Raw genomic sequence first — 22,820 nt, 5'->3', positions numbered from 1 at the left:
CTCTGCAAACAAGGATTGTGGCAAGGATGGATGAGACACAGTTCTTTTACTTTGCCATCATCTGGAGAAATGTTGTCTTAGTCTAGTTACAGATAATACATGCTAAGGCTGGGCACGGTGGCTCACGCCTGTAATTCCAGTACTTTGGGAGGCCGAGGTGGGAGGATCACCTGAGGTCGGGAGTTTGAGACCAGCTTGATCAACATGGAGAAACCCTGTCTCTACTAAAAATACAAAATTAGCTGGGCGTGGTGGCGCATGCCTGTAATCCCAGCTACTAGGGAGGCTGAGGCAGAAGAATCGCTTGAACCCAGGAGGCAGAGGTTGCAGTGAGCCGAGATCGTGCCATTGCACTCCAGCCTGGGCAACAAGAACAAAAGTCTGTCTGGAAAAAAGAAAGAAAAAAGATAATATGTGCTAAAGGTGGCAAAAGATTCCCTTAAAACTTTCATTCTAATTTACTAGGTGTTCTGTGAGGCAAAATGCTGTATGATTAAACAAAAGCCTGTTAAATAGTCACAATTTTTCTCACTTTAACATCCTGGGCTCCTGATCAAGGCAAACCACAGTAAGTGACCTACATGACTAATAAAAGGTTCCTCATCAAATATATGGACCTAGAGCTTCTTGACCTTCTAGGAATTCAATGCTAAGTTGATTAAGTTGATGCTTTACATATTTTAGAAGTTATCAAATGCCCTGCCAAGACCACAAAGAATAACAGAAACATTTTAAATACTGGTAGGCCAGAGATGGCAGTAGGGAAGCAGCTATGTAAGCAATAATGAACACAAAAATCCCTCAATGTCAGATATTAATTATAGCATGCATTTAATTAATTAATTAATTTATTTATTTATTTTGAGACGGAGTTCCGCTCTTGTTGCCCAGGCAATGGCGTGATCTCAGCTCACTGTAACCTCTGCTTCCCAGTTTTAAGCGATTCTCCTGTCTCAGCCTCCTGAGTAGCTGGGATTACAGGCATGCACCACAATACCCAGCTAATTTTGTATTTTTAGTAGAGACGGGGTTTCTCCATGTTGGTCAGGCTGGTCTTGAACTCCCAATCTCAGGTGATCTGCCTGCGTTGGCCTCCCAAAGTGCTGGGATTGCAGGCATGAGCCCCTGTACCCAGCCTTATAGCATATATTTTCTAAAGAACTGGCCATGGTGTCTTCCTAAGTATCTAATGAGGATTAACCACGGCCTAGACACAATGCAAGCTCCCACAAAGATAACTCAGATCAGGGGCAAATGCCTTGGCTCTAATGTCAGACTGCCCTGGTTCAAGTCCTGGTTCTGTCATTTATTCACTCTGTCAGCTCAGACTGGTTCTTAACCTGCTGGGACCACAGTCTCCTCATCTGTAAAATGTGATAACAGCAGTAACCACTTCATAGCACTGTTGTGAGGACCAAATGAGATGAAGCATATAAACACTTAGCAAAGGGCCAGGCACATGCTAAGAGTTTGATAAAATCAGTGCTTACTGCATATTCAAATCTACCCTCATGATTTATCTCAGCTGAAATAGAGTCCCTACAGACATAGTTTATCTCTTTCATCCTGAAGATAGGTAAGTCAGCATCAGACTGGTATGAATTGGAGAAAAAACAGAAAAGGAAAGTAACTTTCTGAAGGTCAGGACCTATACCTCCCTAGCCAAGTCTCTACCTCCTGCTTTTCCAAAAAGAATGAGGTGCTTACCAGCTCTCCAAAGTGTTTCATGGCATATTCTAACACTCCGGCCGCTGCCTCCGGCTGCTGTAGCTTATTATTAATGCTGAGAAAACAAAGGGAAAAGGTAGTTACACTCAACAGGTCTGAGGGTGGGAGATGTGGGGGTCATTTGTGGGCAGATGGTTCACCAGCACTTCAAGGACAATGTCTTACAGATGTTGGAAGAGTATCAATTATCTATTACCATCCAGAAAGCTCAGTTTAAATTGTTTCATCTGAAAGAGGTTTTTGGTCTCCTCCCCTGATTCTGGGGGTCAGTAATGGGAACACTCATCTTTGCTGCTCTGTGGCCCTTCCTTTAAGAGCATAGACTGGTTTCCTCTCAGATGCTGGCAGGCAAGCAACATGTGTCTGTTTCTGAAACATCAGAAACCTTGGATATGAAATTATCCTTGTTGTAGTACACAATCATATGAGACTCCTCTGAACTTTTTTGTTTTGAGAAAAGCTCTCACTATGTTGTCCAGGCTGGTCGAACTCCTGGGCTCAAGTGATCCTCCTGCCTCAGCCTCCTGACTAGCTGGTATTACAGGCACACACCACAGCACCTGGCTCCTCTGAACTTTTAAGTCTTAACTTCTCATCAGTTGCCTTCAGTAGTAGAAATAACAAAATTAATCAAAACCATCAGATTCTGTGAGCAACACAGAGGTGGCACCAAGGTTGGGTCATGCACGTCAATGACAGAACCTTGGGAGCTGTGGCAATGCAGCCATGCTGACTGTTCTGACAGAGCCCACCCCCTTCAAATTCAGATGCCTCCCAAGACCCTCTTCAGGGGCTGTTCCCTTCCACCCTTTGCAGAAGGCTGCCAAGGGACCACATCTAGAGTTACTTGAACTGGCCTCTACTGTAGAGAAGCTTTTCACTAATGACACCCTGCTCTGCTCATGTCATCTTTAGGCTAGAGGACTGTTACCACACTGGGACAACTGGGCAGTGCCACTGGGAGGCCTGGTGCCTGGAGTTGGTTCATCACAGGCTGCTAGGAGGCCTTGAAAGCAGAAGAGCCATGGGGGCTTAGATCCTTGTCCCCATAGGAACTTATGCAACTAAGCTCAACACTAAATATAAGCCTGAGGTATGGAAGGAACGGAAAAGATGGGAGGGCGAAGGAGCTCACTTGAGAAATTCACAAGACCACAATGATTATATCTGTTTAAAGGCAGGGAGCAAAATGTGACACATCAACCTGGGAGTCTAGACTGGTTTAATGAGCAAGGATCCAGTTTACTGCTTTGAGTACAAACTGTCTACTTGACCAGAATTAATTTTTAAGTGGTTTTGGGAAATTCCAGGATTTGAGTTCAATGTGGCAATATGGCAAGAAATTGCTGTTATAAATATTATTTTAAAAATCCAAATTCTGCCACATTTCTTCCAATAAAACCAAAAGAAATTGCCCAGAAATCTAAAGAAGCTAACATTTGTGAAAGTAATAATCTAATGCCTCATGTTTACAAAGCGTTTTCAAATAATCTTTCCAATCCATCACTTCTTTGACCTCATGCATCCCTAAGAGAGTGGGAAGGGAGAGGTGTTATCAGACCTGTTTCACTAACGGGGAAGCTAAAGCCCAGGAAAGGCAGGGATTTTCCCCAAGGCCCACAGGAATCGGGACAGTTCCCACAGTAAATGAAGCACCTTATGCCTCTTTGTTAAGGATAAGTTGGGGGTGAAGCAGCCTTGGATTTGGAGTCAGAAGACAGGGTTTTCCCCCATGATCAGACTGATCACATGCTGAAGTGATAACAAGCTTGAGGGAGACACATCTCACCACATGTGATGGTAAAAACCCAATCATCATACATAAATGAATACAAAAGGATCAAAATTTGGGTTTAACTTTCTGGAGGTCTAATTCTGCCACTTATAAACTGTGTGATCATAAATAAGTTGTTTTAAACATCTTAATTTTCATTTTTTTGGGTACATAGTAGGACATATTTAAGTCATCTTTTTTGAATGTAAATTCCCTATCTATGAAACAGGGCTAATACCACCTCCTCCTTCAGAGGGTTCTTCAGGGAATTAAACAATGAACATGAAATTGCTAAGCAGGTCCTTCACCTGTGTTTGTCCAAGCATAAAAGCTGCTAAAACACAGTTATATGCTTGTCTGCAGGAATAACATACACCTACGGTGGAGACTTAAGTTAGGACTAGGCAGTCATCACTGTGAATTCCAAATGTTTCCTGAGTAGAACTGTTTGAGTGTCCAGTATCTAGGTTCTACGCTCCAGATTTGTTGGGGAAGCTATGGGGCTGGTGCTTCTTGAGCTGGTACTAAGCTAGGCAATGAGCTCCATAAGTTAGAATATGCTCCATAAGTTAGCCTGCTACAAAATTCAGAGATGTTTTTAATTTCAGAGTGAAACCATCGCATGATGGTTTCTTTTAGGAGGCCCTATATGAGTTTTTCTAAGCTGAGAATGAAAAGCAAGTCTAAAGGAACCTACTACACTGTAGGTTCATTGGGAAGCAGTTCCCAATGCCTCTTGGCCCCCATAAGTCAGGTACTGGGCTTTGTGCCCAATCACATGGGGCTAGGAAAACTGTACTAATAATATTACTAGGTGTAGATTTGGGATTATCTAGTTCCTTGAAGCCAAATAAAGATTATGAAAGCATAAGAAAACAGGAAAAAAAGAAAGCCAATGGCTGGGCGCAGTGGTTCATGCCTGTAATCCCAGCACTTTGGGAGGCTGAGGCAGGAGGATTGCTTGAGCTCAGGAGTTTGAAACCAGCCTGGGCAACAGAGCAAGACCCCATCTCTATTAAAAAAAAAAAAAATTCCAGGAGTTCTAACAACTGTCTTCAATCTTGTGTTCTGGAAAACATTCTCTTTTCTTTTCTTCTTTCTTTCTTTTTTAAAGAGACAGGATCTTGCTCTGTCATCCAGGCTGAAGTTAGTGGCACAATCATGGCTCACTGCAGCCTCAATCTCCTGGTTCAAGCAATCCTCTGGCCTCGGCCTCCCAAAGTGCTGGGATGACAGGTATGAGACACTGCACCTGGCCTCCAGCCTATTTTTAAATTTTAACATTACCAAAGCTTGACTCATTCTGAGGACAAAACAACAAAAACAAAAGCAAACACAAGTCTTTTCCTAATCCACCTTCCCAATTATTACAGTGCATAAAAAATGAGTTTACCACAAACTGATCAAAATTAGGAAGTAGTGATTAGGGACCTCAAAGGAGAAACAAATTTTACCTTAATATACAGCTACGGCCTTGATATACGACCTCTAAGGACTGACCAGCATAGCTTTGCAAATTAAAAATGTAAAAACATATGGCCCTAACTCCTTTAAGAGAGAGTCCAGGCCAGGCGTGGTGGCTCATGCCTGTAATCCCAGAGTTTTGGGAGGCCAAGGTAGGAGGATCACCTGAGGTCAGGAGTTTGAGACCAGCCTGGCCAACATGGTGAAGCCCCATCTCTACTAAAAATACAGAAATTAGCCAGGTGTTGTGGCACACGCTTGTAATCCCAGCTACTCGGGAGGCTGAGGCAGGAGAATCACTTGAATCTGGAAAGGTTGCAGTGAGTCAAGATTATGCCACTGCACTACAGCCTGGGCAACAAGAGCGAAACTCCATCTCAAAAAAAAAAAAAAAAAAAAAGAGAGAGAGTCCAATGACTTATTTGTACAATATTTCCCATTTGAATGTGTGGAGGCAGGTCAGGCTGCAGACAGAGCTCAGTGGGCAGGAAAGAGGGCAACAGGACCAGGCCTTTACCAGTGGCCATTGAACTTGGGGGGGGGGCACCTTGGAATTCATGATAAGCTCTTATTGAGCAGTAAAAACATAATCATTAAAAAATTATAACTTTGGCCAGGCGCGGTGGCTCATGCCTGTAATCCCAGCACTTTGGGAGGCTGAGGCGGGCAGATCATGAGATCAGGAGTTCGAGACCAGGCTGGCCAACATGGTGAAACCCCATCTCTACTAAAAATATAAAAATTAGCTGAGCATGGTGGCAGATGCCTGTAATCGCAGCGACTCGGGAGGTTAAGGCAGGAGAATCGCTTGAACCCAGGAGGCGGAGGTTGCAGTGAGCCAAGATCGCACACTGCACTCCAGCCTGAGTGACAAAAGCAAGGCACCGTCTAAAAACAAAAAAAAAAAAAAATTACAACTTTGACTAAACTCATGAAAAATTAACACCCTCATTCTGAGAAATTAATTTCTCTCTGATTTGAGAACCTGAAGGTAAGGACACTGTCCATATCCACTCTCTTTTTTTTTTTGAGATGGAGTCTCACTCTGTCGCCTAGGCTAGAGTGCAATGGCGCAATCTCAGTTCACTGTAACCTCTGCCTCCTGGGTTCAAGCGATTCTCCTGTCTCAGCCTCCCAAGTAGCTGGGATTACAGGTGCCCACCACCACACCTGGCTATTTTTTGTATTTTTAGTAGAGATGGGGTTTTGCCATGTTGGTCAGGCTAGTCTTGAACTCCTGACCTCAGGTGATCTGTCCGCCTTGGTCTCCCAAAGTGCTGGGATTACAGATGTGAGCCACCTCGCCTGGCACTCTCTCTTTTTCACGACAGGGTCTGGCTCTGTCATCCAAGCTGGGATGCAATGGTGCGATCTCAGCTCACTGCAACCTCTACCTCCTGGACTCACGCAATCCTCCCACCTCAGCCTCTCAAAGGCCTACACCACCACACCCAGCTATTTTTTTTTTTTTTTGTATTTTTAGTAGAAATGAGGTTTTGCCATGTGGCCCAGGCTGGTCTCAAACTCCTGAGCTCAAGTGATCTGCCTGTCTCAGCCTCCCAAATTGTTAGGATTATAGGCATGAGCCACCACGCCCAGCCATACCTACTCTCTTGATTGTTCAAAGAATAAAGAGATTTTTAGCAAACCAGCTGCTATTGCCCTGTGTATTTATTTCCTCTTCCCCCTTTTCCTCTTTCATTTCCTACAGGACTTTCTCCCTAAGCTACATTTCTCTTATTTCCTTCTGAGGAGTTCCCATGAACACCTCTAAGGCTGCTGGAGAATACTAATTATGGATGTGGACGCTCTGGACAGTGAAGTGAGCAGGCTTATTAATCCTGGTGATCAAGAGAGTCTGTTATCTTGTTTGGGATCTTAATTTTTTCTTCTTCCTCCATGCCTTCTGGCACTTCATCATGGGAGGCAACAAAAAGATACAACAAGATACCAAAGTAAGAAGAGAGGCCAGGTGCGGTGGCTCACGCCTGTAATCCCTGCACTTTGGGAGGCTGAGGCAGGTGGATCACGAGGTCAGGAGATCAAGACCATCCTGGCTAATGCGGTGAAACCCCGTCTCTACTAAAAAATACAAAAAATTAGCCGGGCACGGTGGTGTGCACCTGTAGTCCCAGCTACTGGGGAGGCTGAGGCAGAAGAATGACATGAACCCGGGAGGTGGAGCTTGCAGTGAGCCGAGATCGTGCCACTGCACTCCAGCCTGGGTGACAGAGCGTGACTCTGTCACAAAAAGAAAAAAAAAAAGAGAGCTCACCATATGTGCCAGGCACTGCACTTATGTTTCTATGTATTATTTCGACCCTGTGAAACTATTATTAATATTCTCATTTTATAGATGAAGAAAACATGGCCCAGTAGGTCACAGGCTGTTGCTTTCCCTTAAAAGGTGACTTTCTCTTAAAAATGTTACCACTGAAAAGTATCTTTAGTGCCATGTTGAGGTAAAGAAAAAAAAGCATCTTAAGTAATAATGAAGGGTATACTGCAAGCTCTGCAATGGGAGGGACGGGCCAGTGTCTTAGCTTTCTCCTCTTGGCATCAGTAGGCACCCAGGAATGAGGTGTAAAATGAATGAGCATGAGCAATGGGTGGGATGTTTCCATTAACTCTGTCTCTAGAACTCATTGTGCAGGTGAAGGGAGCCCTCCTGTGCCTTCATTTTAACTTCCTCACTAACATTCCCCTCTTACTCCCAAGCTCCCATCTCACATTTTTTATTTCCTTCCAGAAGCTACTAATATGCCTCTAGTCTCCCACGTGACAAGTCAGCAAGCCACCACAGCAGGCTTTTCAAAGACAGCCAGGCTTATAGTTCAGGCTGCAAAGTGCAGGACAAGCAAGCCTCTGTGAAAACGCAGGAGTTCACAGCCACTAAGTCCCAGGTCTCCTGCCTACCTGGGTGATACAAAGCTGTCCTTTGAATTATGTCCCTTTTCTACTGAGATGTGGTTTTTATGAGACTGAAGGGAGAGACTGTATGTTCGGCTCCTGTGAAGAATTCGCCTTTGCTTAAAAGCCCCCTTAGTGAGAAACTCTTGTTTTACAGGGCAGCTGGGAGTTTTATAAAGCCCATTCTATAAACACTCCATTGTGTGCCCCTCAGTCGTTCCCTATTAATGCTGCAGGTTTATAAAGGGCAAACTGTTCAAAGCCCCAGCCCAACAGAAGAGGAATACTTAACACCACAAACCAGACCCTGCTGATGCTGGTTTGGTGGAAAAGATCTGAACACAAACAAGTTTAGAGAGACTGAGGCTTGCCAGCAACGTGCCTACAACAGTGTGCAGAAATGACAGGTCAACCAGATTTCCCATCTCCTTTTGACACACATTGAGGCCAAAGGAAAAGAGCACTGAGTCCCAAGAATTTTCTAAACTAGTGATTCTCACTGCCTCCCTAACACGGGTGTGCAGTATTAAAATGGAGTTATCGGCCGGGCGCGGTGGCTCAAGCCTGTAATCCCAGCACTTTGGGAGGCCGAGGCGGGCGGATCACAAGGTCAGGAGATCAAGACCATCCTGGGTAACACAGTGAAACCCCGTCTCTACTAAAAATACAAAAACTTAGCCGGGCGAGGTGGCGGGCGCCTGTAGTCCCAGCTACTCGGGAGGCTGAGGCAGGAGAATGGCGTGAACCCGGGAGGCGGAGGCTGCAGTGAGCTGAGATCCGGCCACTGCACTCCAGCCTGGGTGACAGAGCGAGACTCCGTCTCAAAAAAAAAAAAAAAAAAAAAAAAAAAAAAAAAATAAATAAAATGGAGTTATCACTCCATTTTCCAGTGATAACATCCAGTTGCTATTATACAGTTGTGAATCTGCAGAACAAACAGAAACTGCCTATCCGCATAATAGAACCCAGAGCCCACAACTGACCCTGGAGTTAGGAAGACAATGAAGACAGGTGGAAAGGAGAACATGGTGAACCTGGGTATCAGGAGCAGAAGGAGGCCACTGTACAGACATACTCATTCTCATTCATTCTTCACTCTCCCCACCCCAGCCCAAGATTGAATTTTGATTAAAGGAGGCTGAATTGCAGAGCCTCCTTTAATCAAATTCGAGTTTTGAACTGAGTTGGGAAAGTTCTTGGCAATTAAGGAAAACATTTTCTAGAGCTGAGCAGAACTAATACTAAGAAATTGCCTTGCTGCCTTCCTATAGCAAACATCACACCATTACGCCAAGCATCTTAACCCCACTACCCAGAAACCTCGTTCCCAAGGCAGGGCAAGCGTGTGAGCTGAGCAGCGGGTGATTCGGCTGTGCAGGCGCTTCCCCCAGCAGAGGCCCTGTCAGGAGTGACAGTAGAGCAGCTCACATGGGCAGTGGGGCCTGCTGCCTCCCCACAGCTCTTTCCTTTCAGGCTCTCCCTAGCGGCTTTGTTTTTTTTGAGACAGGGTCTCACTCTGTCACCCAGACTGGAATGCAGTGGCGCAATCTCGGTTCAACGCAATCTCAGCTTCCCAGGCTTAAGGATTCTCGTGCCTCAGACTCTTGAGTAGCTGGGATTACAGGTGCGTGCCACTACCGCCCAGCTAATTTTTGTATTTTTAGTAGTAGAGACGTGTTTTCACCATGTTGGCCAGGCTGGTCTTGAACTCCTGACCTCAAATGATCTAACTGCCTCAGCCTCCCAAAGTGCTGGGATTACAGGCATGAGCCACTGTGCCCAGCCCCCTCACTGCCTTTTATTGGAGGAGGATGAGATTGACCAAAAGAGTGGGTCATTAACTGCTCAAGGACTTAATGCTGACCCACAGCAAAGCAGTCTAAATGCCTTTCCTGCCACCTGAAGAGAAACCTGGAGAACACCGTCTCTGGAAGTGTCCTCAGTCATGGCTCCACAGGCTTCTGGACAGATGTTGAGTCCACAGTAACTTGGCCTGGTAGTACCTCCTTGCGTGGCCCACTTGGTTATCACCCTCATCCCTCAGCCTTGGTGCCATGTGACCTCTGGGCTGTTCAGAGCAAAGTGATGCAAGACTCTTCCACACACGGCCGTGCCTGTCGGAAAGTCCTCAGGCAGCAAGGAGCATCTGCAGGCACATCTGGGGGAACACTCAGGCTTCCCCAGTGCTCCCATCAGGAATGTATGAGAACACACCCACTGGCTTCCCAGATGCCCGTGGGCCTTCTTTCTCCTGTCTATTTCTAGTGCAGACCACAGTCTGCGTTTCATTTGGTTCCCTGTCAAGTAAGAATTCTCTGAATTCCCCTGGCCCTAGGCTGGTGACACATGCATCACAGCTGATGGGGCTGTGACAGGTCTGACTAAAGTGGCCTAACCAGCCACACTGAGGACACCCTGGACACTGTTTTGGGTCCTAATCACTGTATCAAGCAGTTTCTCTCATAGAGTGTTAACTGCTTGAGATCCTCCTGTCACTTCTCCTAGCACTGAGGCTTAGCTCTGTGCCCAACACAGGATTAAAAACCAAATAATCTGATTCCTTCTAGGGCCAGGGAGATCTGGGGTTGGCTAAGCCCTGATGTCTTTATCAGGAAGCTACTTTGGGAATCTGGGAACAGGAGAATGGTCTGGGAAACTCAAGAATGAACAGACTAATCTAGAAGGGAAAGGACAGCAGTGCAGACAGAGGCAAAATGAAAACATCTGAAAAATGACAGGGCAGAAGGTCGGGAGGGCTGCTGGAATGCAGACAGGAGGGGAAGTGAAGGGAGACAAAGCCAGATCAGATGATGAAGACAGAACCTCTGGGTCTGGCAGGGCCAGAACTCAGGAAAAAGAACTTTACATATTAAGAGAAGGCTGGCCCTGTTACAAGGTTTCAAAGCTGGGGCATTTGGTGTCCTAGGAGCTCTTGGGGACCTAACGCACCAAGATAAAACAGGTTTGGTGCAACAGAGGTGGCCAGCTTCACACAGTCAAAATAGGTTTCCTTGGCTAGGCGCGGTGGCTCATGCCTGTAATCCCACCACCTTGGGAGGCTGAGACAGGATGATTGCTTGAGGACAGGAATTCAAGACCAGCCCGGGCAAGACTTCAAATCTACAGCAAGACTTCAAATCTACAAAAAATTTAAAAATTAGCTGGATGAGGTGATCTGTGCCTGCAGTCCTAGCTATTTGGGAGACTAAGGCGGGAGGAACGCTTGAGCCCACGAGTGTGAGGCTGCAGTGGGCTACAATTGCACCACTGCACTCCAGACTGTGTGGAGACCCTGTCTCCAAAAACAAAACAAAAGATTCCTGATGTCTCAGGCTCAGAGTGGCCTAAGAATAACAAGAATTCTTACTATGTCTTCATCCTTCTTTCTGTGTGGTCACAGTTTAAATGGTTTGTCTGTCATAGTACCTACAGGACACGCTAAATCTGTATGTGAGGTGGTGTGAGCCCTTGGAATAAAGAGGGTAGAATAGTTAACAGTTGTTATTAGGAAATGCATGGGGGGGAGGGGGCGCGTGTGCAAAAAAATATCTTTTCAAGATTGGTGAGTGGAAGTATCACTTTTTAAAAAGAAAAAAATGGAGAAGTTGAGTATAATATAATCACCTTTCCAAGATACTTTTACCTGTGCATATTCTGCATAAATGCATATTTTATACATATTGGTGATAAAAGCATATATACAATTTTGTATGCTGCCTTTTCACATTTCCACTCCATTCAGTCTTCATAATTGCTTTTACTGGCTGCATACCCATTTCCTCCCACTGAAAGATCCCATGGCTGGTTAGCAGCAGCACTTGTTAGATACCAGGTCACCAGGAGTGCTGCTGATGAGCTCACATTCGGCACTCTCTATGCTAAGGGAACTGTCCTGCAGAAGTTTACAGAGTCAGCTCTGGGGATCCTAGTGCCCAGCCCCGGAGAGAAATACTGCCCAGCGATGAGCTGGCAAGCTGGCCCATTTGACTCACTGTCTCCAGGCATCTCCTGGTTGGATGTAGGGCCCAGGTACCTTAGCACAACCCAGAATAAGGCAGAGAGAGGTGCACAACCCCAGAATGTGAAAGCACACGACTTTTGCCGGCGGGGTTTGCAACCGAGGAGCCTGTCAGAGGCGTGTTGTAAAAATGATGAATGGCTGTCACATTTCCAAGGCTCTGGCTGATTTAGGGAGCTATTGGCAAGCACGTCGCTCCCAGCATGTCAGCCAGTTAATTACTTCCAACTTTATCTTTCTTGTCAACACTTCTTGACAAATTGGCCATTATCTTTTTATTCTACAACAATGAGCACTGCTCCTTTTCTGGTGATGCCTGCAGGTTCTTCTCCCCCTTTCTGCTTCTTCACATCCAGAGAGAAATGAAGAGCTTTGAGACAGTCTATTAGAAAGAAGCAGCAGTCAGGAAAAGGATGGGGAAAAGGAACAAAAGGGGTAGGCTGATAGAGTGACTCCAAAGCTAATGTTCATCTCTCTTGACTCAAAACTGAGTTGATATTTTGGGTAGAGTCCTGATTTCTTGGCTTCTGAATGTCCAAGAACTCTGACTCAGTCCACTATGTGGATAAAGTTGGGAAACAAAACTTAAACGAGCTGGCACCTAGTGATCTGGCAGCTTCTAACTCTTCACATTTAATTGTAGAAGCAGATGTGAGCTGGTCTTCCACTCTATTAAGAAGCTGGGCCACAGTGTAGGAATAGTGATGCCCATTCTGGGTTCAGGGAAAAGAAAAAACCATGCCTACCTTCTTGGTAATGGAAGCCTTATGGAAGAGAACTGTGGCACTCTATAACTGGATTCCCAGGATTCACAGCCAGTGAAAAGTACAAAAATGTTTGGAGAGACCAGTGGTGCCCCTACTGGATACATCCTATTGACACTGGATGAACAGTCAGAGGTGGCCATGAGACACAGTCCAGCACCTACCAGATTTAATTAGTTCTAAGACACACATTTTTTTCACACCTTAACATCTCTGAAATTGGGATGCAGCGTACAATTCAAGGTTTCACAGCACTGGGACACAGTGTAACTGCCAGCAGTTTCTTTCCCTCCCCCAGTGTCATATAAAAATCAGAAGCAGTTTCTCTAAGTCAGCATAAGAGCAGTTCCATTAAATCTCCAGGTAGTCCGAAGGATAAGCTAGCTTCTGTAGATGAGTTTAGGGATACCACTGAAACACAGCAAGTTTCTCCCCTTAGAAGGGTCTGGTTTTATAACAAAAGCCCCTCTGTCTTTTTGGTCAGCTTTAGGAGAAACCCCAGAACTCTTCTCTTCTTACAATTCCTCACTGATGGCAAGGTTTCTCCACTGAAGAACCTTCCCCGGGGTTTGTAAGACACTCTACAAAGGCAAGCTGTTACGGTGACCCTGTGGGAAGTCTTGACAGCAGCTGGAAGTAAATGCATGCTCTACTGATAAGTGGTGAGAGATCTGGCCTCTTGGGCTGAATCTAAAAGGCAATTAAAAAAAAAAAAAGATGGGCTACAGCAAAAGATACAATCTGCTTCTGCTTTTGCTCTTCTTTCCTACTCTTTGCTGCGTGGAGCTTTTCTATAAAGGGCACAGACTCCTAGAGGCACACTGGCCCTTCTGAAGTCAGCACGAACCCAGAAGTTTGGAATGTGGTTTTTTGTTTGTTTTGAGATAGGGTCTTATTCTGTTGCCCACACTGGAGTGCAGTGGTGTGATCATAGCTCACTGCAGCCTCAAATTCCTGGACTCAAGGGATCCTCCTGCCCTGGCCTCCTGAGTAGCTGAGACCACAGGCACATGCCATCATGCCCCACTCAATTTTTTTATAGAGACAGGGTCTTGCTATGTTACCCAGGCTGGTCTTGAATTTCTGGCTTCAAGCAATCCTCCTGTCTTGGCCTCCCAAAGTGCTGGGATTACAGGAGTGAGCCACTGCACCTGACCTGGAATGTGTTTTGCTGTGAGCAAAACCTCACTTCTGTGGACTGACTGCCTTTTCTTCCAGCAGAGGTACAGAAAAAGAAAAGGACCACATACCTTTTCTGGAAGCCAGGAAACAACTGTAAAAGCAGGACTCATACTTTCAAGCAACACAATATTGACACCTTGGAAACATGTGTTTAGAATCAAGACAAAGAGTGGATTTTCTTTGCCATTTAGTCCCTTGCCTGCAGACTGTAAAACCCAGTCACCCTTGCCATTAATTGGTTGCTCAGGCATAACTGGCACAAATCCTCTAACATTCTTAAAGAATGACCAGGCCTGTTTTCCAGTTTGTAGTGCCTAAGTCAGGGTGGAGGTGTCTAACCCAAAGAGAAGCTCTGTAATTAAGAGAGCAGCTTGGGGGGTGGACATGTGATCTCGTCCTGCGACCCCTGACAAGGTCTTGTCTCTAGCTAAGGGTGATTTACTGAAATTGCAATATAATGGACATTTGATTCCCCTTTGGGGACAGATAAGCTTTGTTAGGTTACTGGGGATAAAATATGGGGACTATGGCTGCCCAGAAATAAGGCAGTTTTTTTGTTTTTTTGAGATGGAGTCTCGCTCTGTCGCCAGGCTGGAGTGCAGTGGTGCGATCTCGGCTCACTGCAACCTCCGCCTCCCGTGTTCAAGCGATTCTCTGGCCTCAGCCTCCCAAGTAGCTGGGACTACAGGAGTGCGCCACCACACCCAGCTATTTTTTTTTTTTTTTTTTTGAGACGGAGTCTGGCTCTGTTGCCCGGGCTGGAGTGCAGTGGCCGGATCTTAGCTCACTGCAAGCTCCGCCTCCCGGGTTTACACCATTCTCCTGTCTCAGCCTCCCGAGTACCTGGGACTACAGGCGCCACCACCTCGCCCGGCTAGTTTTTTGTATTTTTAGTAGAGACAGGGTTTCACCGTGTTAGCCAGGATGGCCTCGATCTCCTGACCTCGTGATCCGCCCGTCTCGGCCTCCCAAAGTGCTGGGATTACAGGCTTGAGCCACCGCGCCCGGCCTATTTTTTGTATTTTTAATAAAGACGGGGTTTCACCATGTTGGCCAGGATGGTCTCAATATCTTGACCTTGTGATCCGCCCGTCTTGGCCTCCCAAAGTGCTGGGATTACAGGTGTGAGCTACCTTGCCTGCCCGAAATAAGGCAGTTTTTATGGGGACATGTTACTTCCTTCATTTTGTCAACATTAGCTGTTGCATGTGGCCCCTTGGGCCAGTACAGGTTGAAGTAATCAGATATGTCATTTACATTTACACAGGCTTCCGGAATAAACAGGAGAGGGATAAAACCTGATCCCAGATACTCTGTGGTCCTCTTGTTCATTGTCTTCATAAGTAAAAAAGAGTGATGAGACACAGCCTGGTGATGTCTAGGAATATGTATACAATATATTATACAATAAGGAAGCTACCTCAAGTTATTAATTTAAAAAATGGGGTTGAAGCTGGATGTAGTGGTGGGCACCTATAATTCCAGCTACTCGGGAGGCTGAGGCAGGAGAACTGCTTGAATCCGGGAGGCGGAGGTTGCACTGAGCTGAGATCCCACCACTACACTCAAGCCTGGGCGACAGAGCGAGACTCCATCCCAAAATAAATGAACAAATAAAATAAAAATTAAAAAGAGGGTTGAAACAAAGGATCTCACCTCTCCCAGTTTTCGCTTTCTTTGATTCTATGACTAAGACCTAAAGAAGGAAAACTGGCCCCATGCAGGACAGAATGTGATGCCCTACAATGAAGACTTTACCACAGTGAGACTATAAGTCTCCATAATAGATATGTAGGGGCAAGAGAACCTTCTGTTTGGAATTCATTATTTCATTTGACAAGTTCTAATTTAGTATGTATTTTGTCTTAGGCTTTATGCTAAGTGCTAGATGCTAGAGGTACTGTGGAAAATAAGACAAATATATTCTTTGCATTCACAGAGCTTACAGTTTATAGTAGTAGATACACAAAAAAGCACAAACCGAGGCCGGGCGCGGTGGCTCACGCCTGTAATCCCAGCACTTTGGGAGGCCGAGGCAGGTGGATCACCTGAGGTCAGGAGTTCAAGACCAGCCTGACCAACATGGAGAAACCCCGTCTCTACTAAAATAGAAAATTAGTAAGGCATGGTGGCGCATGCCTGTAATCCCAGGTACTCAGGAGACTGAGGCAGGAGAATTGCTTGAACCTGGGAGGCGGAGGATGCAGTGAGCTGAGATTGCATCATTGCACTCCAGCCTGGGCAACAAGAGCAAAACTCCATCTCAAAAAAAAAAAAAAAAAAAAAAAAAAAAAAAGGACAAACCGAAGTAAGTGCTTTTGTGGCAAATACCATGAAGAGAACAGAGTGCTTAGAGAAAAAACATGGGGATTTATGTTAGACTAGGGTAGTCGGCAAAGACTTTTATGATGAGACAACAATTGTGTTCTAAATAATACAATACCACTACTTGGTATAACACTCCTACTTGATATTTGCTAGACATTGACTGTGTCAGATACTAGTTCAAGTGTTCTTTGTGCATTATCTAGTTTTACACAAACATCCTCGTTCAAGTATACATACATATAGGAGAATATAACACCTAAGTGTACAGTTTGATGAATTATCATAAAGTGAAGACACCTTTGTAACTACCACCCAGACCAGAAACGGAACACAACTCACTGCCAGCAGCTCAGAAGCACTGAGCCCCCTCCCAATCACTGCTCCCCTCTGTGTCCCCAGAGGTTTGTAAACCCTACTCTGACTTCTAACACAATGGGGTTGTCTGCTCATTTTTTGAGCTTTGTTATATAAACATTCAACTTTATGTTTGTGAGATGCACCCAGGCTGCTGCACATCACAACAGCTTTTCCTTTCTATTGCTGAACAGTATTTCCCAGTGTGAATACACCACCATTTATCTATCTTACTGCAGATGAACATTTGGCTTGTTCTCAGTGTTTGGCTATTACAAGGGGTATTACACGGACACTCCTGTCCATGTCTTCTGGAGCATGTGTGCTTGTACCTCTGTTGGAAAATATCTACAGCAGAATTGTTGAGTTACATGTAAGGATATGTTCAGCTTTATAAGATACTGAGATGGTTTTCCAAAGTGGCTTTACCAATTTACATTTCTACCGATAGGACATGAAAAGCCCAATTACTTCACATCTCTGTCAACATTTGTTATTTTCAGTCTTTTCCATTTCAGCCCTTCTGGTTGGTGTGCAGTGGCATTTTATTATGATTTAAATTTTTATTTCCATAATGACTAATGAGATGGGGTAGCTTTTCATATATTTATAAGCCTTTTGGATATCTTTGTGAACTAAGTGCCTGTTCACATCTTTTGTCGATATTTTATTTTTTTCTTTTTGAGACAGAGTCTATGTTGCCTAGGCTGGTTTCCAACTCTTGGGCTCGAGCAATTCTTCCACCTCAACCTCCCGCGTAGCTCAGACTATAGGTACATGCCACTGCACCTGGCTTCTTTTACCAATCTTTTAATTGTGCTACCTTTTTCCCCCTTATTGTTTGATAAGAGTTCTTTATACACTCTGGGTATAATACATATACAATATTGAAGATAATAGAAATATTTCTTGCCTTTTCATTCTCTTCATTGTGTCTTCCAATGAATAGAATGACTACTTTTATTGCATTTCTTAATATTTTCCTTTATGACTGGTGTTTTTTGTATCTTGTTTAAGAAATCTTTGCTTATCTCAAGAAGCTAATCACCTAATCTCCTATGTTATCCTCTATAAATTTTATTGTTTTACTGTTCATACTTAAGAGTTTAAATCTCCTGGACTTGAACTTTTGTGTGTGGTGTGAGGTAATGATCAACAGCCTTTTCTTTCAGAAAAGGGATCACTGAGAGGAAAAAAAAATTTTCCTTCCCCCATAAGGCTATTGAGTTGACTTAGCAGTCCTTTCCTCACCATTCTGTCGTGCTACCTTGTCACAAATCAAGTGTCTATATCACATGGCTTGAGAGGAAAGGAATAAATACATAAATACATACATACATAAAATAAGTATCTCTATATATGTGGTCTGTTTCCAGATATTTAATTCTGTTCCATTTATTCATCCTATGTCAATACTGTACTGCCTTACTCACTGTAGCTTTATGATAAATCTTGATATGCAGTAGTGTAACTCCTCCAAATTTATTTTCCTTACCCAAAAATACCTTAGTTATATAACCCTTTGCTTTATTTACTTTAATTCTCATGAAAACCCTGTGGTATGAGACAGTTTTGTTTTTTGTCTCCATTTCACAGGTTGGCAAACTCAGAGAAGTAATCTGCCCATGGCCACACAGCAACCAAGTGCTAGGGAGGGATTAGAATCTAGATTTGTCAGCTGGGCGCGGTAGCTCACGCCTGTAATCCCAGCACTTTGGGAGGCTGAGTCGGGCGGATCACGACGTCAGGAGATCGAGACCATCCTGGCTAACACGGTGAAATCCCGTCTCTACTAAAAATACAAAAAATTAGCCGGGCGTGTGGTGGGTGCCTGTAATCCCAGTTGCTCAGGAGGCTGAGGCGGGAGATGGCATGAACTCAGGAGGCGGAGCTTGCAGTGAGCTGAGATTGCGCCACTGCACTCCAGCCTGGGCAATAGAGCGAGACTCTGTCCCAAAAAAAAAAAAAAAAAAAAAAAATCCACATTTGTCTGCTTCTAGGCCTAAGAACTCAAGTACTGCACGTACTACCTCCCTAATCCTAATGCGAAATCACCCCATCAGGGTATTTAATATGAATGCATTACAATTTTAAGAAATTCTCTCTGAATCATTCATTTGCAGTGAAAAAATCTTGTTCAGGCTGTGTGTGGTGGCTCAAGCCTGTAATCCTAGCACTTTGGGAGGCTGAGATGAAAGGATCTCTTGAGGCCAGGAGTTCCACACCAACCTCAACATAGTGAGACTCTGTCTCTACAAAAAAAATGAAAAAACAGGCAGGCATGTTGGTGTGCACCTGTATTCCCAGCTACTTTGGAGGCTCAGGCAGGAAGACTGCTTCAGCTCTCGAGTTCCAGGCTTCAGTGAACTATATGATTGTACTACTGCACTCCAGGGTGGGTAACAGAATGAGACTATGTCTCTAAAAAAAAAAAAAAAAAATTGTTTGACAATTACAAAGGCCAGTTTCCTGGTGGAACTCAGGAAAACAGTGGAACAAGAGGGAAAAACTTCTAGGATTCCTTCCCATGTCTACAGAGGATCAGTCCCGCTCCTCACCTGGGCTCCCCGGGCATGGCCCCTCCACCTCTCCAGCTTTAGCTTCTGCTGCCATTCTTCTTCCCCTTGACCCTTAGGCCAAGAATGCTTACATCCTCCCACTAGTCCAAGTCTTTCACATAGCTGCACCTTTGCTCACAACATCCTCTCCCCTTCCTGGCTATTTCCTTCTTTTTCTTTAAAACCTAGGTATCACTTCTCTGGGAGGCCCTCCTTGTCCTCTGTGTCTCCCATCCTAACATGTCACACTGTCAGTTCAGCTGTCTAGACTGCCGGATGCTGGGCCAGCATTATCATTGGATTCTGCAACTTGAATGGTGGCTAACTGAGCTATAAAGTCCTGACAGAAATCAGAGAGAGACTTTTTTTTTTGCTATATTCCATAATTTAAAATGGACTCTGGCCAGGTGTGCTGGCTCATGCCTGTAATCCTAGCACTTTGAGAGGCTGAGGCTGGAGGATCACTTGAGCCCAGGAGTTCGAGGCCCTGGCAACACAGTGAGACCCCCATCACTACAAAAAAAGAAAAGAAAAGAAAAGAAAGGAAGGAAGGAAGAAAGGAAGAAAGAAAGAAAAGAAATAAAAGAAAGAAAGAAAGAAAAAAAGATAGCTGGGTGTGTTGGTGCACACCTGCAGTCCCAGCTACTCTGGAGGCTGAGGTGGAAGGATCACTTGAGACTGGGAGGTTGAGGCTGCAGTGAGCCATGGTTGCCCCATTGCACTCCAGCCTGAACAGAGTGAAACCCTGTCACAAAACAAAACAAAACAAAACAGGCCTCTAAGAGAAGGCCTGAGAGAAAAGACTTCTAATAGGTTCAGGACACATTCTTTGGTAGAAGTGGCAAATTAGAAAGCTTAGGGAAAAGACGAAATTATTTTCTGTGATGGACTTGGGCTTTCAGTTGAGATAGGAATGGGATGGAGTGCCAGAAAGGCAGATATTTGACCAGGCGTGGTGACTCACGCCTGTAATCCCAGCACTTTGGGAGGCCGAGGCGGGTGGATCACCAGATTAGGAGATCAAGACCATCCTGGCTAACACGGTGAAGCCCCACCTCTACTAAAAATACAAAAAATTAGCTGGGTGTGGTGGCAGGTACCTGTAGTCCCAGCTACTTGGGAGGCTGAGGCAGGAGAATTGGCGTGAACCCAGGAGGAGGAGCTTGCAGTGAGCTGAGATTGTACCACTGCACTCCAGCCTGGACAACAGAGTAAGACTCCGTCTCAAAAAAAAGAAAGAAAGAAAGAAAAAGAAAGGCAGAGATTCAATGGTTGTATAGAGTATGGCAGGCTGTGGTTCATTTAAAGACTTCAGAAGAAGTGAAATATTCCTTTGAGGTACACAATTAAAACTAACAGCAAGGCAGCTTCTTCTGAGATGTATTCATTCCACAAGCTGAGAGTGGGGAGAAAAAATACCCACTCTTCAATGGGGTATTTTCAAGCAGATGAGATGTGATGCTCCTCTCTGGACAGAAGGAGAGACCACCCCTAGGTGCTCCCCTGCCCTGTGACACTCAGACTACTTTGGTGCCAGCCTATGGCAGTGCGGCCCAAACACTGTGAAGTCTTTGAGAATCTCCAGTTTGAGTACAACCTCACTGACTTTTTTCATTAAGAACATAAGCTTGATTTTCATAAACATCTTTTCCAGGAGCACCAAGCTAGCCCTCTTTCAACACCAGCAAAATGGAGAAAAGGAAAATCTAAATCGTATCCAACCCAGGTTTTCCAGATTTTCTCAGTTAATTCCCATTTTTATGGTCACTCTGCTCACTGAAAGGCAGAAAAAGGGCTTAAAAGCCTCTTTCAGAGAAGGCAATACCATTTTAGTCCTCCACATCCTTCATGGTTTTCTCTACTGGCTTAGCTGTGCTCAAAAGAAGGACTTATTTTTCCTTCATTTAGATATTCAGAATCTAGGACATCATAAGGTTGCGGATGTTTTAGAAAACAGATAATCTTCTGGCATGAGAAATATCCTTAATTAGCTACTTTTCCTCAAAACTGGAGGGGGATGAGTATTGACATTTGGGTAGCTTATGCAATTCAAGAGCTTCTGTCTTCTGTCTTCAAGTATTGCCTTATGTTAGAAATAAGTTTCCAGAAAATAAATGTCAAAGACCAGACATTCATGCTAAAGGCTAGATGCTTCCGATCCAAACTTATGAACTCCTCCTACCTTTCCCAAAAGGGACTGTTACATGAGGTGCAAATAAGAATGATTAATTCATTTTCTGCCCAGATATAAGAATCAATTCATAATACTTTCCTGTTTGGGTGAGCTACTGGGAAGAATAAACAAAAGCAGGATGGAAACTCCACAAAGTTCCACTGTGCTTTTGTGCCTTCTCTGCTGCACTGTTATATGGGAGTTCCAAGGCAGCAGGGTCACACGGGATGCTACACATCAGTGGTCTTCAATCTTTTTGGCACCAGGGACTGGTTTCGTGGAACACAATTTTTCCATGGACCAGGGCGGAGATGGGGGATGGTTTCAGGGTGAAACTGTTCCACCTCAGATCTTCAGGCAGTACTTAAGATTCTCACAAGGAGCGTGCAACCTAGATCCCTCACATGTGCAGTTCACAACAGGGTTCACACTCCTGTGAGGATCTAATGCCGCCACTGATCTGACAGGAGGCGGAGCGCAGGCGGTAATGCTCGCTCACCTGCCGCTCACCTCCTGCTGCGTGGCCCTGTTCCTAACAGGCCACGGACAAGTACAGGTCTGCAGCCTGGGGATTAGGGACCCCTGCTATACATGACTGTATGGTGCAAAGCACTTCTGTGGCATGTGGTTTAAGCTCAGTGTCATTTGATGGCCAGAGACCCACTTGAAGATCCCCATTTTTAGCAGACCTTGTAGGATGCTAACATTTGGGGTCAGATTCTCCTTAGTGAAATGAATGCTATGGAGCTAAGGCTGCGGTGCCCAGCCTGGCTAGACATTTGCAAAAAGAGAGCAGAGACTGGCAGACAGTGCCAATTCTCAACAGAATCTTATGATCAAAATGCCAAGTTGCTATAAGGGTATCAGTAACATCCTCACCCTTTAGCAGGCAAAGGAGGCTGGGGATGTGAGAAAACAAACTCTGATCCACCTGATCCTCTACCGCTTTTTGATTCCGAGAAAAAAAAAATTGTTCAGTAACTCCAGCTGCCTGAACAGAAATTACTTCCTGAGGAGCTAGAAGCCCTGACTGGAAAAGAGCTCTGGGGGATTATGGCATGGGAGGAGAGCTGTCAGGCATCAGGCTTATATGGGAAGGACCCACGCTGACTACCACAGTACAAGTAACTGCTTGAGTGGCTCCATAACATGGAAATGGCAATCGTATGTTCCAAAGACAGAGTTACTGTTTTAAGGACAGAGGAACCTTTGTATAGATTCTCAGTGAAAAGCTTATTTTAAGGATGTTTGCTGAAATTCCATGTTTTTCACATTTGTTTTCAAAAGAGCAGTGTCCTTCATATATAGTACACGAAAAATTACAATATTCATGTTTTTTAGATACAAAGTCATACACAAATAGAGGAGGAATAATTTCAAATTGCAAACCATACCAGCATAGAAAGAGGGAAATGAGACTGTAGATATGGATTTATTAGGTGATAGGGATTCTTTTTTTCTCTATATTTTAATATATTTTCCAAGTTTGAGCCATGGGCCAAGGATGGGCCTGTTCTCTGTCCTGCCTAAAACCTGACAGAAGCATGGGTGACCAATCCCAGAACCA

General features: G+C 44.8%; 1 protein-coding gene and 1 non-coding gene across 6 annotated transcripts in view; both read right to left on the bottom strand.

Moving 5' to 3' along the window:
- The window catches only part of MTOR (mechanistic target of rapamycin kinase), a 150,421-nt gene that overhangs the window by 53,335 nt on the left and 74,266 nt on the right, over positions 1–22,820 (bottom strand). For 4 of the 5 annotated variants that reach the window (XR_012426139.1, XM_045380920.2, XM_015442686.3 and 1 more), the window contains one exon: positions 1,708–1,783. Coding sequence is in view for 4 of the 5 variants with exons in the window: in XM_045380920.2 (XP_045236855.2) it covers positions 1,708–1,783 (76 nt within the window). In the remaining variant the exon portion in view is untranslated. Of the gene's footprint in view, positions 1–1,707; positions 1,784–12,805; positions 13,349–22,820 lie in introns of those variants that run through there. The other variant, XM_074020412.1, reaches the window with a different exon arrangement.
- LOC123571253 (small nucleolar RNA U13) lies at positions 3,463–3,569 on the bottom strand. Its single transcript, XR_006695436.1, has one exon. It is a non-coding gene; the product is annotated as a small nucleolar RNA U13 (small nucleolar RNA).

Source organism: Macaca fascicularis, chromosome 1 (genome assembly GCF_037993035.2).
Source record: "Macaca fascicularis isolate 582-1 chromosome 1, T2T-MFA8v1.1".
Taxonomy (NCBI): Eukaryota; Metazoa; Chordata; class Mammalia; order Primates; family Cercopithecidae; genus Macaca; species Macaca fascicularis.
The sequence above is the reverse complement of the archived record's forward strand: the minus strand, read 5'-3'. Positions and strand labels throughout refer to the sequence as shown.